This window comes from Typopeltis vanoorti, chromosome 6 (genome assembly GCF_054136105.1).
Source record: "Typopeltis vanoorti isolate ZY-2024b chromosome 6, IOZ_Tvanoo_1.0, whole genome shotgun sequence".
Taxonomy (NCBI): domain Eukaryota; kingdom Metazoa; phylum Arthropoda; class Arachnida; order Uropygi; family Thelyphonidae; genus Typopeltis; species Typopeltis vanoorti.
In genome coordinates, this window is record NC_143554.1 from 134741207 (window position 1) to 134761441 (window position 20235).

Consider the following 20235-nt stretch of genomic DNA (forward strand, 5'->3'; position numbering starts at 1 on the left):
AGTAGAGGAATTATCCTACACCATATCTCAGGAAAGAATTACGTTTACATACTTGTAAAGCCAAGAATTGTTTTTTAAGACAGAATTAGGATAGAACAAGCGAGCTCAGGCCAGATGTTGTCAGGATTAGATTTTTACTCTACAGAAAACAATCAGGAAATCATGGGCATTCTTAAATTGCAATATTCTGAAAATACAATAGGCATTCTGAAATTAATACCTGTCTCCACTGTGGCAGTTCTTAACCTAAAACAGAAATGTCAGTGAAAAAAATAAATAAATAAAAAATTGAGAGTTTAAAATCTCTTGATGTACTCTTCCTTCCTTTCAATACATATTCTCCATTGTGTAACAAGTTTTTCAAAGTCATTATAATGGAACTCTTCATATTGTTTTCACAACTATATTCTCACTACTAGGTTGATCTATTCATCATTTTCAAAATGGATATCTTAGATGTGTTTTCAATTTAGGAAAAAACCATAAGTTCAATAGAGCCTTCAAAAGAATACTACATCGAACCTCCACTGTAGAAAGAGGATGTTCATTCTGAACAACTTTAAAGCCAATCATTTTGATAGCTGTTGAAACTAACCATGCACTATGATACTGCAAAAGCAACTGCTACGAATTATCACATAAACACAAGTATATTTAACATACTACCAGCTATTTCAGTTTGAAAATAAACTATCATCAGTGGCTTAAGAGAAAGCAGTTTTTTACAAGGTAGAATACAAACAATTGATCATTCAAAATTAGAATGAGCCGCATGATGTCAAATAGCTAATCACGATATCATTTCACTGAAGAAAGGTTGTAAACGTAACAGTACAGAACAAATTACATGTATAAATTTACAATGCCATACAAAAAAACTTAATTTATAATATCATGCTAAAAATATCTAGATGGTCTTAATTAAAAAAAAAAAAATTAATGTGTTATCTGAATCAAACTTTCCCATATTTTGACAAGGAAAGGTGCAGTCATTCCTATTCAAGTTAGGGCAGTGGAATAAAGCCTCAGCACTCTCTTTAAACAGGCATTCAAATTTATATCAACATCTATGTAGAAGGCATGTTTCAGAACAGAGAATGTTGTGATTTTTCTCTATTCCACGTTGCGCCAATCCAAACTTATCGGATTTGTTGTGAAGATTGATGTTCTTGTATTCTTTTTTCTATAGAGATCAGCAACCAAAACAACAAATAATCAATGTGTCGAGTTCCAATCCCATATATCTCCAGAATTTCAGAACCAATTTCAAAAATTTCGAAGAAATATGATTTAACAGTTACTTTAACAGTTGATTCCTATTATAAGATGGATGGCCTGCATTTGAATGGATTTGGTGTGCGGAGACTGGAAAAAGTGTCACTGAATGAAGTGAAAATGGATGTGCAGAACCAGGGAAACTAGAACTACCAAGGGGGTGGGGGGGAGTGGATATGCGGACATCAGTGAGGTGAGACAGTTGAGTGTAAGAATGTATATAATGTACCCGAGCCAGTACTAAGAACAAGAAATCGGAATGGGATAGTTAGAATAATGCATCACGATAGGGGTGGGACAAAGGGACCTCTGCATTTCGTGTATACTAAGGCCACGAGCATTAGGAAAAAATGAAAGAATTTTTGGCCTTGATTGGCTCTTCCTGGCCACAGGTTATTGGCATTATTGAAACAGACTGACGGAAGATGGGTGAGATGGCTGATGGAAGATGATATAGTTAGTGGCATAGAATGTGTAGGTTATAGTGTGTTTAGGAGGGACAGAGAGAATACAATGGGTGGGGGTGTTATTGATGATAGCTGCTGAACTGCAGCCAAGGAGAATTAAAGTTGTATTGCAGGATAGTGAAAAGAGCTCATTTGAGGCTATTTGGTGTGAGATTGAGACTGGCAGAACAAAATATACAGTTGGGTGCTGCTATAGACCAAGTGATGGAATAGATGGTGGAGACAGTATGCATAAACAAATTGATGAAATGAGTGGAAGGAGGGTAATTATTATGGGGGATTTCAGAACAGAGAATAGTGATTGGAAGGAGGAGAGGACACATGTGAGGAAGGAAATGGATTTTATTCAATTAATAAGGGATAACTATCTGAGACAGCATGTAACAGAAAATACTAGGGGTGTGAGAGTGCTTGACCTGGTAATAGCATCTGAGAATTTGACTGTAATGAATATGACCATGTTGCCACCTATTGGTGAGAGTGCTCATAAGGTCTTGACCTGGCAGGTGGCTAAAGGCGTGGAATTTTCGATTAAAACAGGGTATATGTGGAATTACCGTGCTGGCAAGTATGACAAGCTTAGGAGATTGCTTGGATCAGTGCCAAGGCATGTAAAACTGCAAGGATTGGATGACGGTAGAGCATGGGAAGTGGTCAAGGAGCATTTAGAGGAGGTTACGGCTGATTGTATACCTTAGGTCTGAATAATAAAACAAGTAGAGGTTAAATGGATGAATAACACCATTAAGCTTGAGCTGCAAAAAAAGAAACAACCGTGGAAAGAATTTAAAGAGAGAGGTGACCTGCAGGCACACAAACAGTATAAAGCGCAGGTCAAAAGGGTAACGAGTGTGGTAAAAAAAGCAAAAGCGTATTATGAAAGGAAATTAGCTATGCAAGCTAAAGAGAATCCCAAACAGTTCTTTCAATATGTTGCAAACAAAAAAAACTGTACATGGCAGAATGATTTTAAGGAATGACGATGGTAAGGAGGCCACTGAATCAGCCGATATAGTGGAATTACTGAGCGAGCACTTTGCAAGAGTATATCACCCAAGGTAGTGACATTGAAAAAAGAAGGAACCATTAGTTTATGGGAATTGTGATGAATGAAGTGAAGGTGAATAGTCTATTACAGAACCTTATTGTGAATACATCTGTGGGATTGGATGATATACCGGCACAGGTCTTACGTGAAGCGGCTAAAGAATTATCAGTGCCCTTGACCATGTTGTTTAATCTGAGTCTTCGGTCTGGTTTAGTCACGAAGGTGTGGAAAGAGGAGAAAATAATTCCACTGCATAAAGGAGGATCCAAGACTACTGTTGAAATTACTGACTGATCAGCATATCAGGAGTAGTTGTCAAAGTCCTGGAGAAAGTAGTCAAGGGAAAAATACAGGAATGGATTGATGAAAATGAGATACTGTACGGGGGGACAGCATGGCTTTGTGAAGGGTAGATCATGCCTCAGTAACTTGCTCGAGTTTTATAACACAGTGACGTGTGAACTGGATAAGGGTAATGGGTTTACAGTGATACTGCTGGATCTGGCTAAGGCATTTGACAGGATACCACATGGAATTCTAATCCCTAAACTACAACATATGGGAATGGATATAAGGTTGGTGAGATGGATAGGTGGGTGCTTGATGGAGAGATATCAGAGAATAGTTTATTCAGGAGTAGAGTCCAAAAGATCAGTGGTGTACCGCAGGGTTCTGTTCTTGGACCACTGCTGTTTAATTTGTTCATTAACGATATAGGGAAGGTTCTAAGAGGAACACTTCATTTGTTCGCTGATGATGCAAAGTTGATTAGGGCAATAGTGAATGCAGAAGATGTCAAAATCTTGCAGGACGACTTGGATAGATTGGAGTTCTCGGCTAAGGAGAAAGGATGTCAATTTAATGTGACAAAATGTAAGGTTATGCATTTTGGGGTGAAAAAATTAGCAGCAGTATACCACATTGGTGGAACTGTACTCCAGGAGATTGATGAGGCCAGGGACTTGGGAGTGTTGGTGGATAGGGAGATGAAGTTCAGGGGGCACATTGCAAAAGTGGCTAAATCAGCTCATCAACTCACTTGGTTGTTGAAAAATACTTTGACAAGCAGAGATAAGCATGTTATTGTACCTCTGTACTGAGCCTTGATAAGACCTCATCTTGACTACTGTGCCCAGATTTGGTCACCTAGGTTCCTTCTTGATGGGGAGGAGGTGGAGAGGATCCAGAGGCGAGTGACCAAGATGATAGCAGATCTATGGAATGAACCTTATGAGAACAGGTTCAAGATTTGTGGGTTGTAGAAATTAGTTGATAGGCAGAAAAGGAGAGATATGATTGAGACATTCAAATTGCTAAAGGGTTTCTACAGGATTAATTCAGAGGATATTTTTGAGATCAGGACTGGTGGTGGTGGTGGGAGAACTAGGGGGACACCTATGGAAGCTGGGCAAGAGTGTGGTTAGCAAGGGTGTTAGAGCTGGGTTCTTTACTTTTAGAGTGGTAAATGAGTGGAATAAGCTGCCAGAGTCTGTTGTGGGTGCTATGACGGTGAGTGAGTTCACGCAAGGTATGATAGACACTGTGAGAATGTCGTATAGTTGTGTGGACATGATGTTTAGGGACTTCCTCGATGAGTCTAAGGACAACCTGGAGTCGTCCGTAATAATAATAATAATAATAATAAACCATCTACCTATATCCCCTCGTCTAAAGATAAATGCTCAACTATATCTCTTCCTGGTGTATACCAAGTTCAATGTGATTGCCATCTTTCCTACTTTGGACAAACTGGACACTCTATAGAAAAAAGAATATAAGAACATCAATCTTATATTCTTCACAACAAATCTGATAAGTCTGGATTGCCATAACATGAAATAAAATGACAACATTCTCTGGTCTGAAACACACCTTCTACATAGATGTTGATATAAATTCGAATGCCTATTTAAAGAGAGTGCCGAGACCTTACTCTGCCGCTCTAACTTGAATAACTTGAAATTAAGACCATCTATATACTACATCTGTTTAATGATATCTTTAGTATGATATTAAATTAAGTTTTTTGTATAATATTGTAAATTTATACATGTAATTATTCTGCACTCTTATGTTTACCTTTCTTCAGTGAAATGATATCAATATTAGCGATTTAACATCACGTGGCTTGTTCAAATTTTGAATAATCAATTGTTTGTATTCTACCTTGTAAAAAACTGTTTTCTGTTAAGTCACTGATGATAGTTTGTTATTTCAAACTGAAATATCTGGCAGCATATTAAATCTACTTTTGTGTTTATGTGTAGATAATTCATAATTTCATGGCACGAGTTTCTCTCAAAAGTAGAAAAGCAACTGCTCCTCAACATGAACACATTTTACTGTTTCAACTTTCTTAAAGTCTTTACATAGCTTGCAATACTGTCATCTAAACACTATTACAGTACTGGTGGATCTTGCTTTCACAGTCCCAAAAGATATTCAGTGTGCACGTTCTAGTGGAAACTGAGTTTTCAACAGTTTAGCCCTCAGCAGAATTAGTAGAAAAATTCTATTAGTAGAATTTTTTTTTTCCCGATTCAGGGTATTTTAATAATAAGATGATACACCTTTTCACTATTTATATGTAGGAAATATATGACTTCTGCATTACTTCAACCTTGGTATCTCCTTGGGTTCTGGCTCCCACCGATGAGATCTCAATAAAGATCAAAACCAATCTGTCTGTCGGTCCTTCCCATAAAGCATTGCATTATACATGCCCAAAATGATGTATACATTGAATTATGGGATACTGAAGCTATCAATGTGAAGTCATCAGCTACTATATACAAGTAGCCTTATCGTGAAGATGCTTCATGCTCTAACTTTGTTTGCATACACTTGGATAAAATAAAGATATAATTTCTTGGCAAGTTAAATTTAATTTCAGAGAGTGAATTTTCATTTAGGAGTCAGAATAACTGACTTATCTTTGATTACCAGTCATAATTTTGCAAAGAAAAGCAATATCTTCTTTTTGGTAAAACTGAAGCAATTGGCAATAAACTTCCATTTCACTGGTCAGCTGATATAGCATCCTATGTTTCAGTGCTATTATTCCTTGATTTATGTGCTAATTTAATTCCAGTTAACTAATTGACTTTCATCATCAAATTCCTGACATATACCCTCAAGGAGCATACAAGATATGATATTACTACAAAAAAACATAATTTTCCTCCAAATCAGGACTCCAACATTATCACATATTTCTGTCTTCTAAGGCACTTTTTACTGTATCAATCCACCCATATCATGGTCTTTGTCTGGGTCTTTTTCCTACCAGAGAACACTTGTTTTGCTAATCTTTCCTCTTCCATTCTGTTTAAGTGACCATACCATCTGAGATTGGCTCTGTTAACACATTCCTGGACATACCGAATTTCCCCGAAAATAAGATCTAACCGGAAAATAAGCCCTAGCATGATTTTTCAGGATGCTCGTAATATAAGCCCTACTCAAAAAATAAGCCCCAGTTAAGATCATCAGTCAGACGGACACATTTAGTACATCTGTTGCAACACACAACAGACGTATTGAATTATAAAATAATAATATTAATAAGGGTCAAAGCTGTATAACTGAGAGGAGACCTCCACATAGCCTTTAAAGGAATGCGGAGAACCGACCAGGGCTTCTGACCTAATGTCCAATCCTCACCTTCTCGTGGTGCACCCTGTTGGGTATCTACTTTGATACTGAACGAACAAGGATGGGCTTGCAATTTGGGATTTAGCCGACCAAATTGTATTCTTATTGGTTAAACCAAAATAAAAAATGATGGTACAACATGACAAAATTTCATGCCGGCTGGGGCGTCGCCCGGTTAAACAAGGCCCCCGTTGTTTTTGCCAGGGAACCAGGGCGAACAGCGAAAAGTCAGCTACTGGAACAAATCTGAAAACAAACCCCAACTCAACATCACCAGAGTTAAAGATTGGTACTATCAACGTAAGAAGCCTGAATGGCAAAGAAATGGAGCTAGCTGAGGAATTAGATAAGTACCAGATCGACATAATAGGGGTGACTGAAACAAAAAAGACCAAAACTGGTGAGATCTTTCTGAGCAATAAATACAAAATGTTATATTCAGGAAATAACAATCAAGGAAAAGAAGGAGTAGCCATAGTATTCAACACAAAATACGAGGCTAATCTTCTTGAATGGCAGTCAGTCTCAAGTAGAGTAATGTGGGCAAATATGAGAATGGGGAACTGGACAATGAGACTTATTTGTGCCTATGGTCCCACAGAAGGTTCTACTAAGGTAGAAGTGGAGGAATTTTTTGACGCTCTAGAAAAAGCAACTGACACAATGAAAAAGGAAAAGTTGGTCCTTGTTGGGGATCTAAATAGCAGAGTAGGAAATGATTGTGAGACATACAAAAATATTTTGGGAAAATTTGGAGAAAAGAGCAAAGCTAATAATAATGGCAAATATCTGTTGGATTTCTGCTTAGAACATGGACTGGTTATTACTAACACCATGTTCCAACATAAAAATGTGCACAAATTCACATGGAGAGAAGAGGCAAGGAATAAGAAAAGTCTCATTGACTATGTTATTGTTGATAGTGATGTTTTCTCCCTGGTGCAGGACACCAGAGTGTACAGAGGATTTGAAATTGGAAGTGATCACTATTTAGTCTTGAGCAGGATAAAATTGAATTTCATATTGAAAAGAATAACATATAAGAAAGTTCTAAAACGAATAAAAGTTGAGCAGCTCTCAGATGTGAACTGTAAACTAAAATACATAACGTTTATTGGAAAAAAATGAAAGAGTTTGAGAACAGGAATCAAACCTTGGAGATTCAGTGGCAAACTCTGAAGGAAACATTGATTGATTCTGCCAGAGAGGCATGTGGTGAGGTTGTGTGCAAAGATAAAAAAATCAGAACTCCCTGGTGGACACAGGAAGTTAAAGAGGCAGTGAAGAAAAAGAAGAAAGCATATCAAAAGTTCCTGGCAAATAAGTCAGCTTTTACTCTTACAGAATACAGAGACAAATGTAAGAAAGCTAAACAGTGTGTAAAACTAGCTAAACAAAAGTCATGGGAGGACTTTGGCAAGAATATAGAAAATAAATATCAAGAAGGTGGCAAAATATTCTGGCGGTTGTTGAAGAAGCTTAGGAATGGAGGAAAGAGTGCTGTAAAAGGAATTAGAGATGATAAAGGTGAAATGAAAACAGGAGAAAAAGATATCCTTGAAGTATGGAGTAATTACTTTGAAAAACTGCTAAATGAAACAAGCAGTGATGACAGCACAGTGATAAAAAACACTGACCAGGCATGCAGTCAGGAATACATATCCATACTTGAAGTAGAAAAAGCCATCAAAGGCTTGAAATGTGGAAAGGCAGCAGGAGTAGATGATATTCGACCAGAAATGCTGAAGTATGGTGGTATAAGAGTCTTACAGTGGCTGCACTGCATAGTTCAGAAAGCCTGGACAGAGGGACGAATTCCGGATGATTGGAGTAGAGCTCTCATAGTACCCATATATAAAAAGGGAAATAAAACTGAATGTGAGAACTACAGAGGTATTTCCCTACTGAGTGTTCCTGGCAAGATCTATGCAAGTATACTTGAGAAACGGTTGAGAAGAATTGTGGAAGAAAAGCTTGGTGAAGAACAAGCTGGATTCAGGCCACATAGAGGCTGTCAGGATCAGATCTTCACTTTACGACAAATAGTCGAGAAAGCATGGGAATATAACAAAGATCTGTATTTAAGTTTTGTTGATTTGGAAAAGGCATATGACAAGGTGCCAAGAGAGAAGCTATTCAATACGCTGCAGTTATATGGTGTCAATGGGGCATTATATCAAGCAATACTTAGTCTGTATTTGAGTTGTGAGTCAGCAGTTAGAATTGAAGGAAGTACAGGAAGATGGTTTAATGTTAAATCTGGTGTGAGACAAGGATGTACATTATCCCCTCTGTTATTCATTATCTATATGGATCACATTATGAAGGAATGTGGTATTAAACCTGATATCAAAATTGGAGATGTTAATGTCAGCTCTTTTCTTTATGCGGATGATGTTATACTTCTAAATAAATCCGCTACAAGTCTGCAAGATTCTCTGACTAAATTGAATAGCTGTTGTAATAGATATGGTATGAAGGTCAGCAATAAAAAGACAAAGACAATGAAAATAGGCAGAATCATTGAAAATGTCAACTGTGTTGTGAATGGAGAACCTGTGGAACAAGTAAAACATTTTAGCTACTTAGGCACAATTTTTACTGAAGATGGTAAACTAAATATAGAAATAGACAACAGAATCAGCAAAGCTGGTATCGTGGGAAGTCAATTGAATAAATTCATATGGAATAAAAAAGAAATTAGTCGGAACACTAAATTAGCTGTATACAAAACTGTGTTCAAACCAATTTTAACTTATGGATCTGAGAGCTGGGTCAGAAGTAAAACACTTGACCAAAGACTAGAGACCGCAGATATGAGAGTCCTGAGAAAGATTAGAGGCGTGAACAGATGGCATCAATGGCAATATCATATTAAAAATGAGGATATTAGGAAAGAACTTGACATTGTCAGCATCCAGGAATGTGTTAGCAGAGCTAATCTCAGATGGTATGGTCACTTAAATAGAATGGGAGAGGAAAGATTAGCAAAACAAGTGTTCTCTGCCAGGTTGGCAGGAAAACGACCCAGAGGAAGACCAAGATATAGGTGGATTGATACGGTACAAAGTGCCTTAGACGATAGAAATATAAGATCTGATAATGTTGGAGTCTTGACAAGTAACAGACTGATTTGGAGGAAAATTGTAGATAGGAAGTTAGTAATGATGTAATTTTTTCATGTAGTACTGTCATATCCTGTACACCCCTTGAGGGTACATGGCAGGAATTTGATGATGATGATGATGATGATGATAATATTAATATATAATTAAATATAAATAAATAATATTATTGACATTAATACTTAAAATAAATTATAATATAAATTATAATTAAGTATTTGTAAATACCCAAGCGGGTGCCTTTGGACGAGATGTAAATGCCTATATAAGCAGATGAACTCAATACATTGCCGAATGACCAATCGGAGTACAGACACAATGCATGAATAACGTGCACACTTGATAACAAACGGACGTGGTTGTGTCTAATATGAATCTTCATAATTCAATAAGTCGTGTGTTGTAACGGACATACTTAATGCACTCGTGTGAAATAAAGAAATGTTTTCTGAATTTTGGTGCCTGCAATTTTTCGCTGCTTTTGTGTGGACCATCATTCTTAACTGTCATAATTTTTGTTGCTGCTCCAGTTTTTTTAGGTCTTCAATTAACACTTGATTTAATGGTAGATTTAAAGGGAATAATATTTTGACCCCCAGACAAGATGAGTACAAAAAAGAAAGACCTATTCTGTCGAGTATAAGAAAGGAATCGTGGAGGACTCCCGGGGTAAGAATCTTACAGCTTTCTGCAAAGAGAAGAAGTTGGATCTCCGAATGGTCCTAAAATGGTGAGCAGAGTACGATAACCTCAGTCAACAGGTGGACAAGGGAAATGCTAAGAAGCTCAAGTGTGGATCAGGTCGGCAAAGATTATTTCCCGAGCTGGAAGACATCATCTGTGAATGGATTATTGACAGGAGAGCAAAAACTTTGGTTGTGCACAGGGCTGATATTCAAGCATTTGCCCTTGCAATGGCACCACAGTTAGAAATATTCCCAGAAGAATTCAAAGCATCACAACACTGGCTGGATGGCTTCCTTCAGCGATATGAACCGTCTCAAAAAGCCTGGTGCACACAAGCAGTTATAAGGAAGTAGGTCGATTTAATGTTGCCACTTGTTTTGCGAGGTGGCCAAAGAGGTCTGCTAATCAGGGATTCAGCCAGCACTCACCACGCTAGAGACATGAAGAACTTCCTTGCAGAGAGAAGAATAGATCAAATAACGATTCCCGCAGGAATGACTACCTATCTTCAGACTCTTGATATTGCAATCAACAAGCCATTCAAGGACCATTTGCGCATGGAAATCAATGACTACATTGAAAATAGAATGGAGAGAAATCAGCATGGAAACTTTATGAAGCCTAGCCTGCAAGAGGTCGTGACTTGGGTATAGAATTCATGGGATAAAATCACTGACAGCTGTGTTGCCAATGCACTATGAGGCAGGCTACATGGACAAGAAGTGCTCATTTAAGGAGAGCTCTATTGCTGGACATGAGAGACTGGGGCCAATGGTTCTACAGGAAATGAAGTCGCAAGAAATTCAGGGTTTGGAAAGTTATGACGATGTTCCAGAAGATGACATGACTGTTTTTGAATAAATGTAATTTTTGTAGATGAATAAATGTAGATTTTTGTACATGAATAAATGTAGATTGTTGTACATGAAAAAATAAGACATCCCCTGAAAATAAGCCCTAATGCGCCTTTTGGAGCAAAAATTAATATAAGCCGGGTCTTATTTTCGGAGAAATACGGTACTAACAATGTCAAGTTTTTTCCTAATATCTTCGTTTTTAATATGATATTGCCATTGATTCCATCTGTTTAAACCCCTAAATCTTTCTCAGGATTCTCATATCTGTGGTCCTAGTCTTTGGTCAAGTTTTATTTCTAACCCAGCTCTCAGATCCATAAGTTAAAACTGGCTTGAACACTGTGTTGTATACAGCTAATTTAGTGTTTTGACTAATTTCTCTCTAATTCCATATAAATTAATTCACTTGACTTCCTACCATTCTGGCTTTGTTGATTCTGTTGTCTATTTCTATATTCAATTTACCATCTTCGTTAAAAATCATGCCTAAGTAGCTGAAATGTTTTACTTATTCTATAGGTTCTCCATTCACAATGCAGCTGATATTTTCAATTCTTCTGCCTATTTTCATTGTCTTTGTGTTGCTATTGCTGATTTTCATACAAATTTATTACAACAGTTATTCGATTTAGTCAGAGAATTTTGCAGACTTGTACTGGATTCATTTAGGACTATAACATCATCTGCATAAAGTAAAGAGCTGACATTAACATCTCCAATTCCAATATCAGGTATAATACCACCTTCCATCATAATGTGATCCATATAAATAATGAATGACAGAGGAGGTAATGTACATCCTTCTCTGACACCAGATTTAACATTAAACCATCATCCTGTACTTCCTTCAATTCTAACTGCTAACTTACAATTCAAATAAAGACTAAGTATTATTTGAAATAATGCCCCATTGACACCATACAACTGTAGCATTTTGAATAGCTTTTCTCTTGGCACCTTGTTATATGCCTTTTCCAGATCTACAAAACTTAAATACAGATCTTTGTTATATTCTCATGATTTCTCAACTATGTGTCGTAAACTGAAAATCTGATCCTGAAAGTCTATTTGGCTTGAATCCAGCTTGTTCCTCACCAAGCTTCTCTTACACAAATCTTCTCAACTGTTTCTCAAATATACTTCTATAAATCTTACCAGGAATACTTCTATAAATCTTACCAGGAATACTTCTATAAATCTTACCAGAAACACTCAGTGGAGAAATACCTCTGTAATTCTCACATTCAGTTTTATTTCCTTTTTTTTATATATGGGGTAGTATGAGAGCGCTACTCCAATCATCTGGAATTCGTCCCTCTCTCCAGGCCTGAACTATGCAGTGTAGCCACTGTAAGATTTTTATACCACCATACTTCAGCATTTCTGGTCGAATATCATCTACTGCAGCTGCCTTTCCACATTTCAGGTTTTTGATAGCTTTTTCTACTTCAAGTATGGGTATGTATTCCTGATTGCATGCCTGTTGAGTGTTTTTTACCGCTGTGCTGCCACTGATTGTTTTATTTAGCAATTTTCCAAATAATTACTCCATACATCAAGGATATCTTTTTCTCCAGTTTTCATGTCACCTTTATCATCCTTAATTCCTTTTACAGCACCCTTTCCTCCATTTGTGAGCTTTTTCAACAACCTCCAGAATATCTTGCCACCTTCTTGATATTTATTTTCTATGTTCTTCCCAAAGTCCTCCCATGACTTTGTTTACCTAGTTTTACACAGTGTTTAGCTTTCTTACATTTGTCTCTGTATTCTCTAAGAGCACAAGTTGACTTATTTGCCAGGAATTTTTGATATGCTTTCTTCTTTTCCTTATCTGCCTGTTTTACTTCCTGTGTCCACCATGGAGTTCTGATTTTTCTACCCTTGCAGACAACCTCACCACATACCTCTCTGGATGAATCAATCAATGTTTTCTTCAGGGATTGCCACCTGAATCTCCAAGATTTAGTTCTTGTTCTCAAACTCTTTCATTTTTTCTTCAATAATGTTTGTGTATTTTAGTCTACAGTTCACATCTGAGAGCTTATCAATGTTTATTCACTTTAAAACTTTCTTACATGTTCTTCTTTTCAATATGAAATTCAATTTTATCCTGCTGAAGACTAAATGGTGATCACTTCCAATTTCAAATTCTCTGTACACTCTAGTGTCCTGCACCAGTGAGAAAACATCACTATCAACAATAACATAGTTGATGAGACTTTTCTCATTCCTTGCCTCTTCTCTCCATGTGAATTTGTGTACATTTTTACGTTGGAACATTGTGTTAGTAATAACCAGTCCATGTCCTGAGCAGAAATCGAACAGGTATTTGCCATTATTATTAGCTTTGTTCTTTTCTCCAAATTTTCCAAAAATATTTTTGTATGTCTAACACTCATTTCCTACTCTGCTATTTAGATCTCCAACAAGATCAACTTCTCCTTTTTCATTGTGTCAGCTGCTTTCTCTAAGGCCTCAAAAAATTCCTCCACTTCTACCTTAGTAGAACCTTCTGTGGGACCATAGGCACAAATATGTCTTATTATTCAGTTCCCCATTGACTTTCTTCTTTTGGAAATAAGCTGTGGTTTTTGACTGCCCACTGCTATAAAAAAAAGTAAAATATTTCAGCTATAAGGGATATAATTTTTAGTAAAGACTGCAATTTAGGTGGGAGATGGGTTTCACTGCCCAGTATGAAACCACTGCCATGCTTTACTGGAGACCTGAAGTGGCTTGAAAAAAGTTCCAAGTTTAGTCTCCAGAGCAGAGTTTCCAGACCTGCTAAAAATAAATTTTAAAAATACAAAAAAAAAAAAATAATAATAATACTAATAATAAAATTATAAAAAAATAAAATTTAAACATACTCAAATCATTCTGCAAGTATTGCATATCTGCCTCATTTTTGATTATCCTGCCTATCTTTGCATCATCAGCAAATGGATGTATGTCACCTGTCAAATCCTGCCTAATATCATTAATGTACAAATTGAATAAATAATGGACCAAGGACTGATCCCTTTGTGGCATACCACTGGTCACCTTAAATCTAGCAGATTCACATCCCCCAATTTTTGATATCTGTCAGTCAGCCATCCTGTTATTCATGCCAATATTTTATAATCCAATCCCATATTCTCCAATTTATGCAGCAATCTTCATTGCTGTATTCTGTCAAAAACATCGTTGTGTATCCATTCCCTTGTCTAATTCAACAGTAACATTATAGAATGTGAGCAAATTGCTAAAATGTCCTTCCCTTAGTAAGTCCATGCTGTTCATCGCATAGTATAATTTTTCTGTCAACTCATTTCTATATGTGAGTCCTAACCAACTTTTCCAAAATTTTCACTGTCACTCCAGAGATACTGATAGGTCAATAGATGGATAAATCAGTCTTTGCAGTACCCTTGTGCAATGGGATTACCATACATTCTTTCCACTCCTGGGGATTCTTCCCTGTTCTGAGAATCAAATTATATAACCTGGTCAAAAGAATAGCCAGTTAAGTCAAACACTCTTTTAGCATCCATGCTGATATCTCATCAGTCTCTACTGCAGAATTTTTATTCAGTTTGTGCAATATCTCTAATAGCTCCTCCTCCTCACACACCTGAGTTTCTTCATTCAGTGAAGCAGTAGCAGTGAGCAAAATGTTGCATACACAGGTTAATTGCATATAGCAAAATGGTGCACTCATTCGTTAAACAATTTCTTCTGCATCTGTCACTCACATGCTATCTATATTTAGTAAAGTTAATTTTTCATATTCATTTATTCTTTTACCATAATGACAGAATTCATTTAGCTTGTCTTTAGTTTAAGAAGCAAGTTTCTTTTCATACACAGCTTTCTGTACAACAATTGTGACTCCTCTGGCCTGCTGCTTATAATTTTCATAATTGACATCATTCTTATGCACACAGTATTCCTTTCACATCATCGTTTTCTTATGAATCTCTTGCTGAATTAGAACACACATCCATTTCACTCCTACTCTATTTATTCTTCAAACTCTAGGAACACATTCATGTATTTTCTTTAAATGATTCCCATCCAACAACTGATACCATGGTGGAGAACCCAACGTGCTCTTAAGGTGATCAAAATTGCCTGCTTCATAGTTCAGCATGTAACCTTTTCTGAATGAAACTTCATAAAACTCAGTCACTTCTCAAGTCAGTACTACAGACTTGGGAAGTATGGAACAGTTATATTTTTAATTAAAATTTCCACTGATACTATAATCAGATTAACACTCTTTGACTTCGAGTTCCTTCTATCACATGCTGCTTGAGAAGGGTTGTCTCGCATAGCTCAATAAATTCACTTGCATTCTTCTCGTGATTTTTCACAGCTACCCAATCATATTTGGATAATTAAAGTCACCATTATGATTACTTGTTTCTCACCCATCATCTTCATTTAGTAATGCATTTCTTCAACACTAGCCACTGATCCACTAGGTCTATAACAACAATTCAGTGCGTATTTGATCTTGTTAGACTCTACCTCACATCATATGGTTTCAAAATCACTGCTACATGGAAAAACTGTTACTAGTACTGCGGTCATAGGTCTCAACTCTAACTGGATTCAAATCATCTAATATCATTAGCAGCACATTCCCAGCTCTCTTATTTTGTCTATCCATCTTAAAAATACTGTACACTTTACACTTGATATCAGTTAGTATGTCTATGAGAGCCAGGTCTCACTAATGCCTACAATCTGACATATTGAACAAGGCAACAAACTCTACCCATTTGTTTCTGATACTCCTAGCATTTGTGTACAGACATAATAATTTACTTACATGCTTTTTTGTATATTCTTGTCTGTATGACACAGTTCGACAACTTGCAGATCCTGTTCTTATCTAGTGCCTTATCTATGCAGACATCTTTGCATATGCTTAATAAGTCCAACTTATTAACACAAATGAACACAAAATCATTCTTTCCTCATAATTGTTTCCATTATAATGCCTATTCTTATCATTAACACAGCTACATAACATTGTTGCTCTTACACACAGATTCCTACCATTCCTCCCATCATAATTTAGTTTCCCTGACTTTCTGTGTTAGGTCTAACATCAATTAATAATTTTTCAAGACTCCTGATGCCAAATACATTCACATGTAGGCCACTCTTATACAATCCAGTCTTCCCTCTACACAGTATTCCTTTCACATCATCGTTTTCTTATGAATCTCTTGCTGAATTAGAACACACATCCATTTCAGAGAAGTGGATGTGTGCTCTAATTCAGCAAGTCCAAAAACTTGCTCTAGGAAAACCTGAAGTTATAACCTAGTTATCAATAGCATGTTTTATGACAGTCACCATACCAAATAACATCCTTCTTTATACAATCACCTTGTCAGGTGGTTTAAGAGTAACATTAAGATTATAATGATGTAGAATTCTATTTATTTTATCTGATAATTCATATTATCAGATATACATTTTCAACTCCTCTACAGATCCTCCCATCCCCATTGGCCCACCCTGGAGTATCCCATATCCAGTGAGCATATAATGTACCTTACATTGGTAAAACTGGACTTACAATTCATATTCATAAAAAAAGAACATAAACTACACATTAAATTTAACAATTTTGGTGAAGCAGGTCCCTCAGATCATGCTCTTAACATCCTACACCAAACTGATTGGAAAAGTACCTGTTCTTTACATCATACAAAAAACCTGGCATGAACACAAATTTAAAGAAACCTGTGAAATTCTGATCAACCATCCTAATCTTAACAATAATGGTGGCATAAAAATCCAAAGAATTTGGATGGCACACATTCAGCCCACTCAAGTTCTTCCAGAAAACCCTTACTTGAGGACTCTAAAGCAATAATTTTAGCTCTTATTGGCCCACATCTATACTATTTTGTTCTAATTTACATGAGTAATTATGTGAGAGCATGTTGCTAGGGATCTCTTAATGATTTATAACCAAATAGATAATGAAAACAGGACTCTAGCTTTGATGTAGTAAAGTTTTTTCCCCAAACTAGGTCAGGCCAGAAGTTTTAATGGTTGACCAAATAACATGGTAGTTGTTCCCATAATTTTTAACAATGAATGCTAATTTTCTATCCTTTTATTCATAAAGTTGTAAGCCAATATATTGTGTCATCTGTTGTTGCTTAAAAGTTATCGTTATTTTATTTTAATACTATGGAAATCTAATATCATAGAAATTTTAACGATAGTTTTACATATTATATTGAGTTACATATTACAGAAAAATGTCATATTTATTTAAAAAAAAAAAAAAAAAAGAAAAGAAACATGAATGAAGTATACCTGGCTTTATCATGCTTTCCAAGTTTGTAGAAGCAATGTCCCATTCCCAATCTCACTTCAGCTGGGCATTTAGGATTTGTACGCATGGCCTTTTTATAAAATGCAAGGGCTCCTCTATAGTCTTTCTTATTAAATGATATACAAGCTTTTCCCAGCAAAGATGGAATGTTGTTAGGTGACTGTAAAGAATTTAAATACTGTTAAATTCCAAATATTTCTTTCCAATTTTTATTTTAAAATTTGATTATTTATTCTGCAAAAAAAATTTCTAAGCAATGAAGACAGGAAACTTATTCTGGAACCATGTTTGGTCTCTAAAACAGGATTTTAGAATCACTTATTCCACTGATTTCTTCAAAATGACTACAAAAAAATTTACTAAATAAATTACTCTTCTCTGAAAAACAAACTCATATGATTGCATAAACAGATTATAAGGGTATAATTTCCATACCCTACATTGGCAGAGTTTCAAAATATGCAGTGCAATTTTGAAAACAAGGCAATATTAGAACTGCTTTTAAACCTGTTCATATCCTACAGAATTTTTTACGTTCAACAAAAGACTATGTTCCATTTGAAAAAAAAAAAAAAAAGACCCTACGATATACAAGATTCCATGTACCTGTAGCAAAGCTTATTGGACAAATTGGAATAAGTTGTGAAATATCCATTAAAAAAGAACACCAAGGTGATGTTGAATATATAGGAAAGATAAAAGCCTCATTGCATATATGTTTTCAGAATATCATGAAAAAGACTAGTCTGCTGTCTCAATTCCTTACTTAGAAGACAAGGAATCCTTTGAAGTGATACATGGCACCTTAAACAGAAACTTGAACCTCATATTCCATGACATTTGCAAGTTTCTTGTATGTTATGCCAATAATCATCTAAATGAACAATAATCACAATGAACGTTTTGTGTGGATATAGCTCATATGATGCATGTAACTACTATGTTATTATTAATGTTATCCCTTTCAAAACTATCACTGTCAGAAGTGTTCAGTTGTTTTCCTCCTCTCACCTCAGCAATATTTATCTTCTTGACAAAGCCTCTGACCAAACTGAACTATATAACATGTCTTCTGCTGAAAAATCAACCGAGGTTTTTGAAAACTATTAGCACTGTTAAACCATTGCCTTTAAAGGCTGCTAGAAGCATGTAGAGATAAAACACCTCCCTTTAATTTTAAATTTTATATATTTATCTAAAGCCTATGATTCAGTCAACAAAGTAAGGTCAAAATTCTAAGTTATTATAGCCCTTGAAAATAATTACAGCAACAGCAGAACCATACATGACTGTAAATTGTGTGTGTGTGTTCTTCTGGCAGGTTTGCCTGCTTTACAGAATGAAAAACCAGAGTTTCCAGGGGGAGGACACACTGCCACATCTGTATGAGACTGTTAGATCTGAAATAGGCGACTTCAAACTTTACTTGACGTCACCATTCCAGAATCCAACAATTAACATAAAAACATACCTACATACTTATCTTTTTAGCGCAGTATAAATATGTTTTTGTTTATAACAACTTCCTATATGATGAACTGTGAATTTTGTGAATTTTAAAGTTTTATATCTAAGTATCTAGCATGAAAATAAGTCAGAAAAAGGGGCAAAATAAGAGAGGAATTATTAATGAAATATTGTAAGTGACAGAATGCGTACTATTCAACAACATAGGGCAAAGAACACCCTAAATACTGTAAGATCAGGGTAAGCACCTGCGGGCATCACATCTTAGAAGGCATCATGATGCATACGTTCCCCGAAACAAGAAGTCCCGTATGTTAATCGGTGAGGTCACCCAAACAGAGACCAATGGGTGAGACGATAAGATATTTCAAATTCGGAAAGGTGGCGCTCTAGGAGAGCGAATAAAACCCGCGACACGGAAGTAAATGACCCCCGTTTTTTCTTGTTCCTGAGTTTCTCTCCGTGTGTTCCGAGAGTTCTTCGCGGTTCAGGTCTCAATTTTGAGGGCTGACTTACGATAGAGTTTGGTATGACACCGCAGTAGAGTTTCGGCAAGACTAACTGCAGGCCGTGGTGAGAAGATCATCGACGTAAAAAACCTAAGCAGAAGGGTAGTGTCCAGCCCAGGCGAGCACGTGTAACCCACGTGGCAATAAGGTCGAGACAACCAGATTCGAAACAAAGAACAACGGACGGCAGAAAACCGAAGAAAAGGAATAGATAAGTACTCTCACTTGTTCCCTTTCTCAAAAGGGTAGCCCCTTTTGAGAATTGACTAACATTTAAAAGAATGCAATCTGAAATTTGTATTAAAAGAAAGAGTGAAGAATTAAGATCTGTGTAAATGACTATGTTTTCTTGAAGCGAACTTTAAGGACTTTCAACCAGATAGAGATTCTGTCATGTTTATTCCGAAAGAGGTTATAAAATGTGTTAAAGTACCTTAATGTCCAAAATGAGTTGTAATCATAAATGTAATATGTAAATTATACATATTTAGTCGCTTTATAATAGAAATACAATTTTATTAATACAGACCAGTTTAGAATAAAACTTATATTAAAACCTACCAGTTTCGCAAGCAAACTGTCTGGCTTTTTCAAGGCATTTACGGAGATATGAAAACTAGTAAATGCAAATTGAAAGGAACATAAAAAAAAGTTGTAAATCAACTAGTAGCTATGGTTACACGTTTCTCATGATAGAGAGTACTTATTGTTCTTATTCATTATCACTTATACAATGACAACCCTAGACAAGAAGAATCCCATTGTCAGCACATTTCTACTGTAGTGATACCTTT

The 20235-nt window shown here is 36.1% G+C and overlaps 1 protein-coding gene across 1 annotated transcript in view; it reads right to left on the reverse strand.

Annotated features, from left to right (window-relative positions):
- Ctr9 (RNA polymerase-associated protein Ctr9) overlaps positions 1 to 20235 on the reverse strand; it is a 340468-nt gene that overhangs the window by 264956 nt on the left and 55277 nt on the right. The window contains exon 5 of the mRNA XM_090393725.1: positions 17447 to 17625. Coding sequence (XP_090249851.1) covers positions 17447 to 17625 — 179 coding nt within the window. The remainder of the gene's footprint in view (positions 1 to 17446; positions 17626 to 20235) is intronic.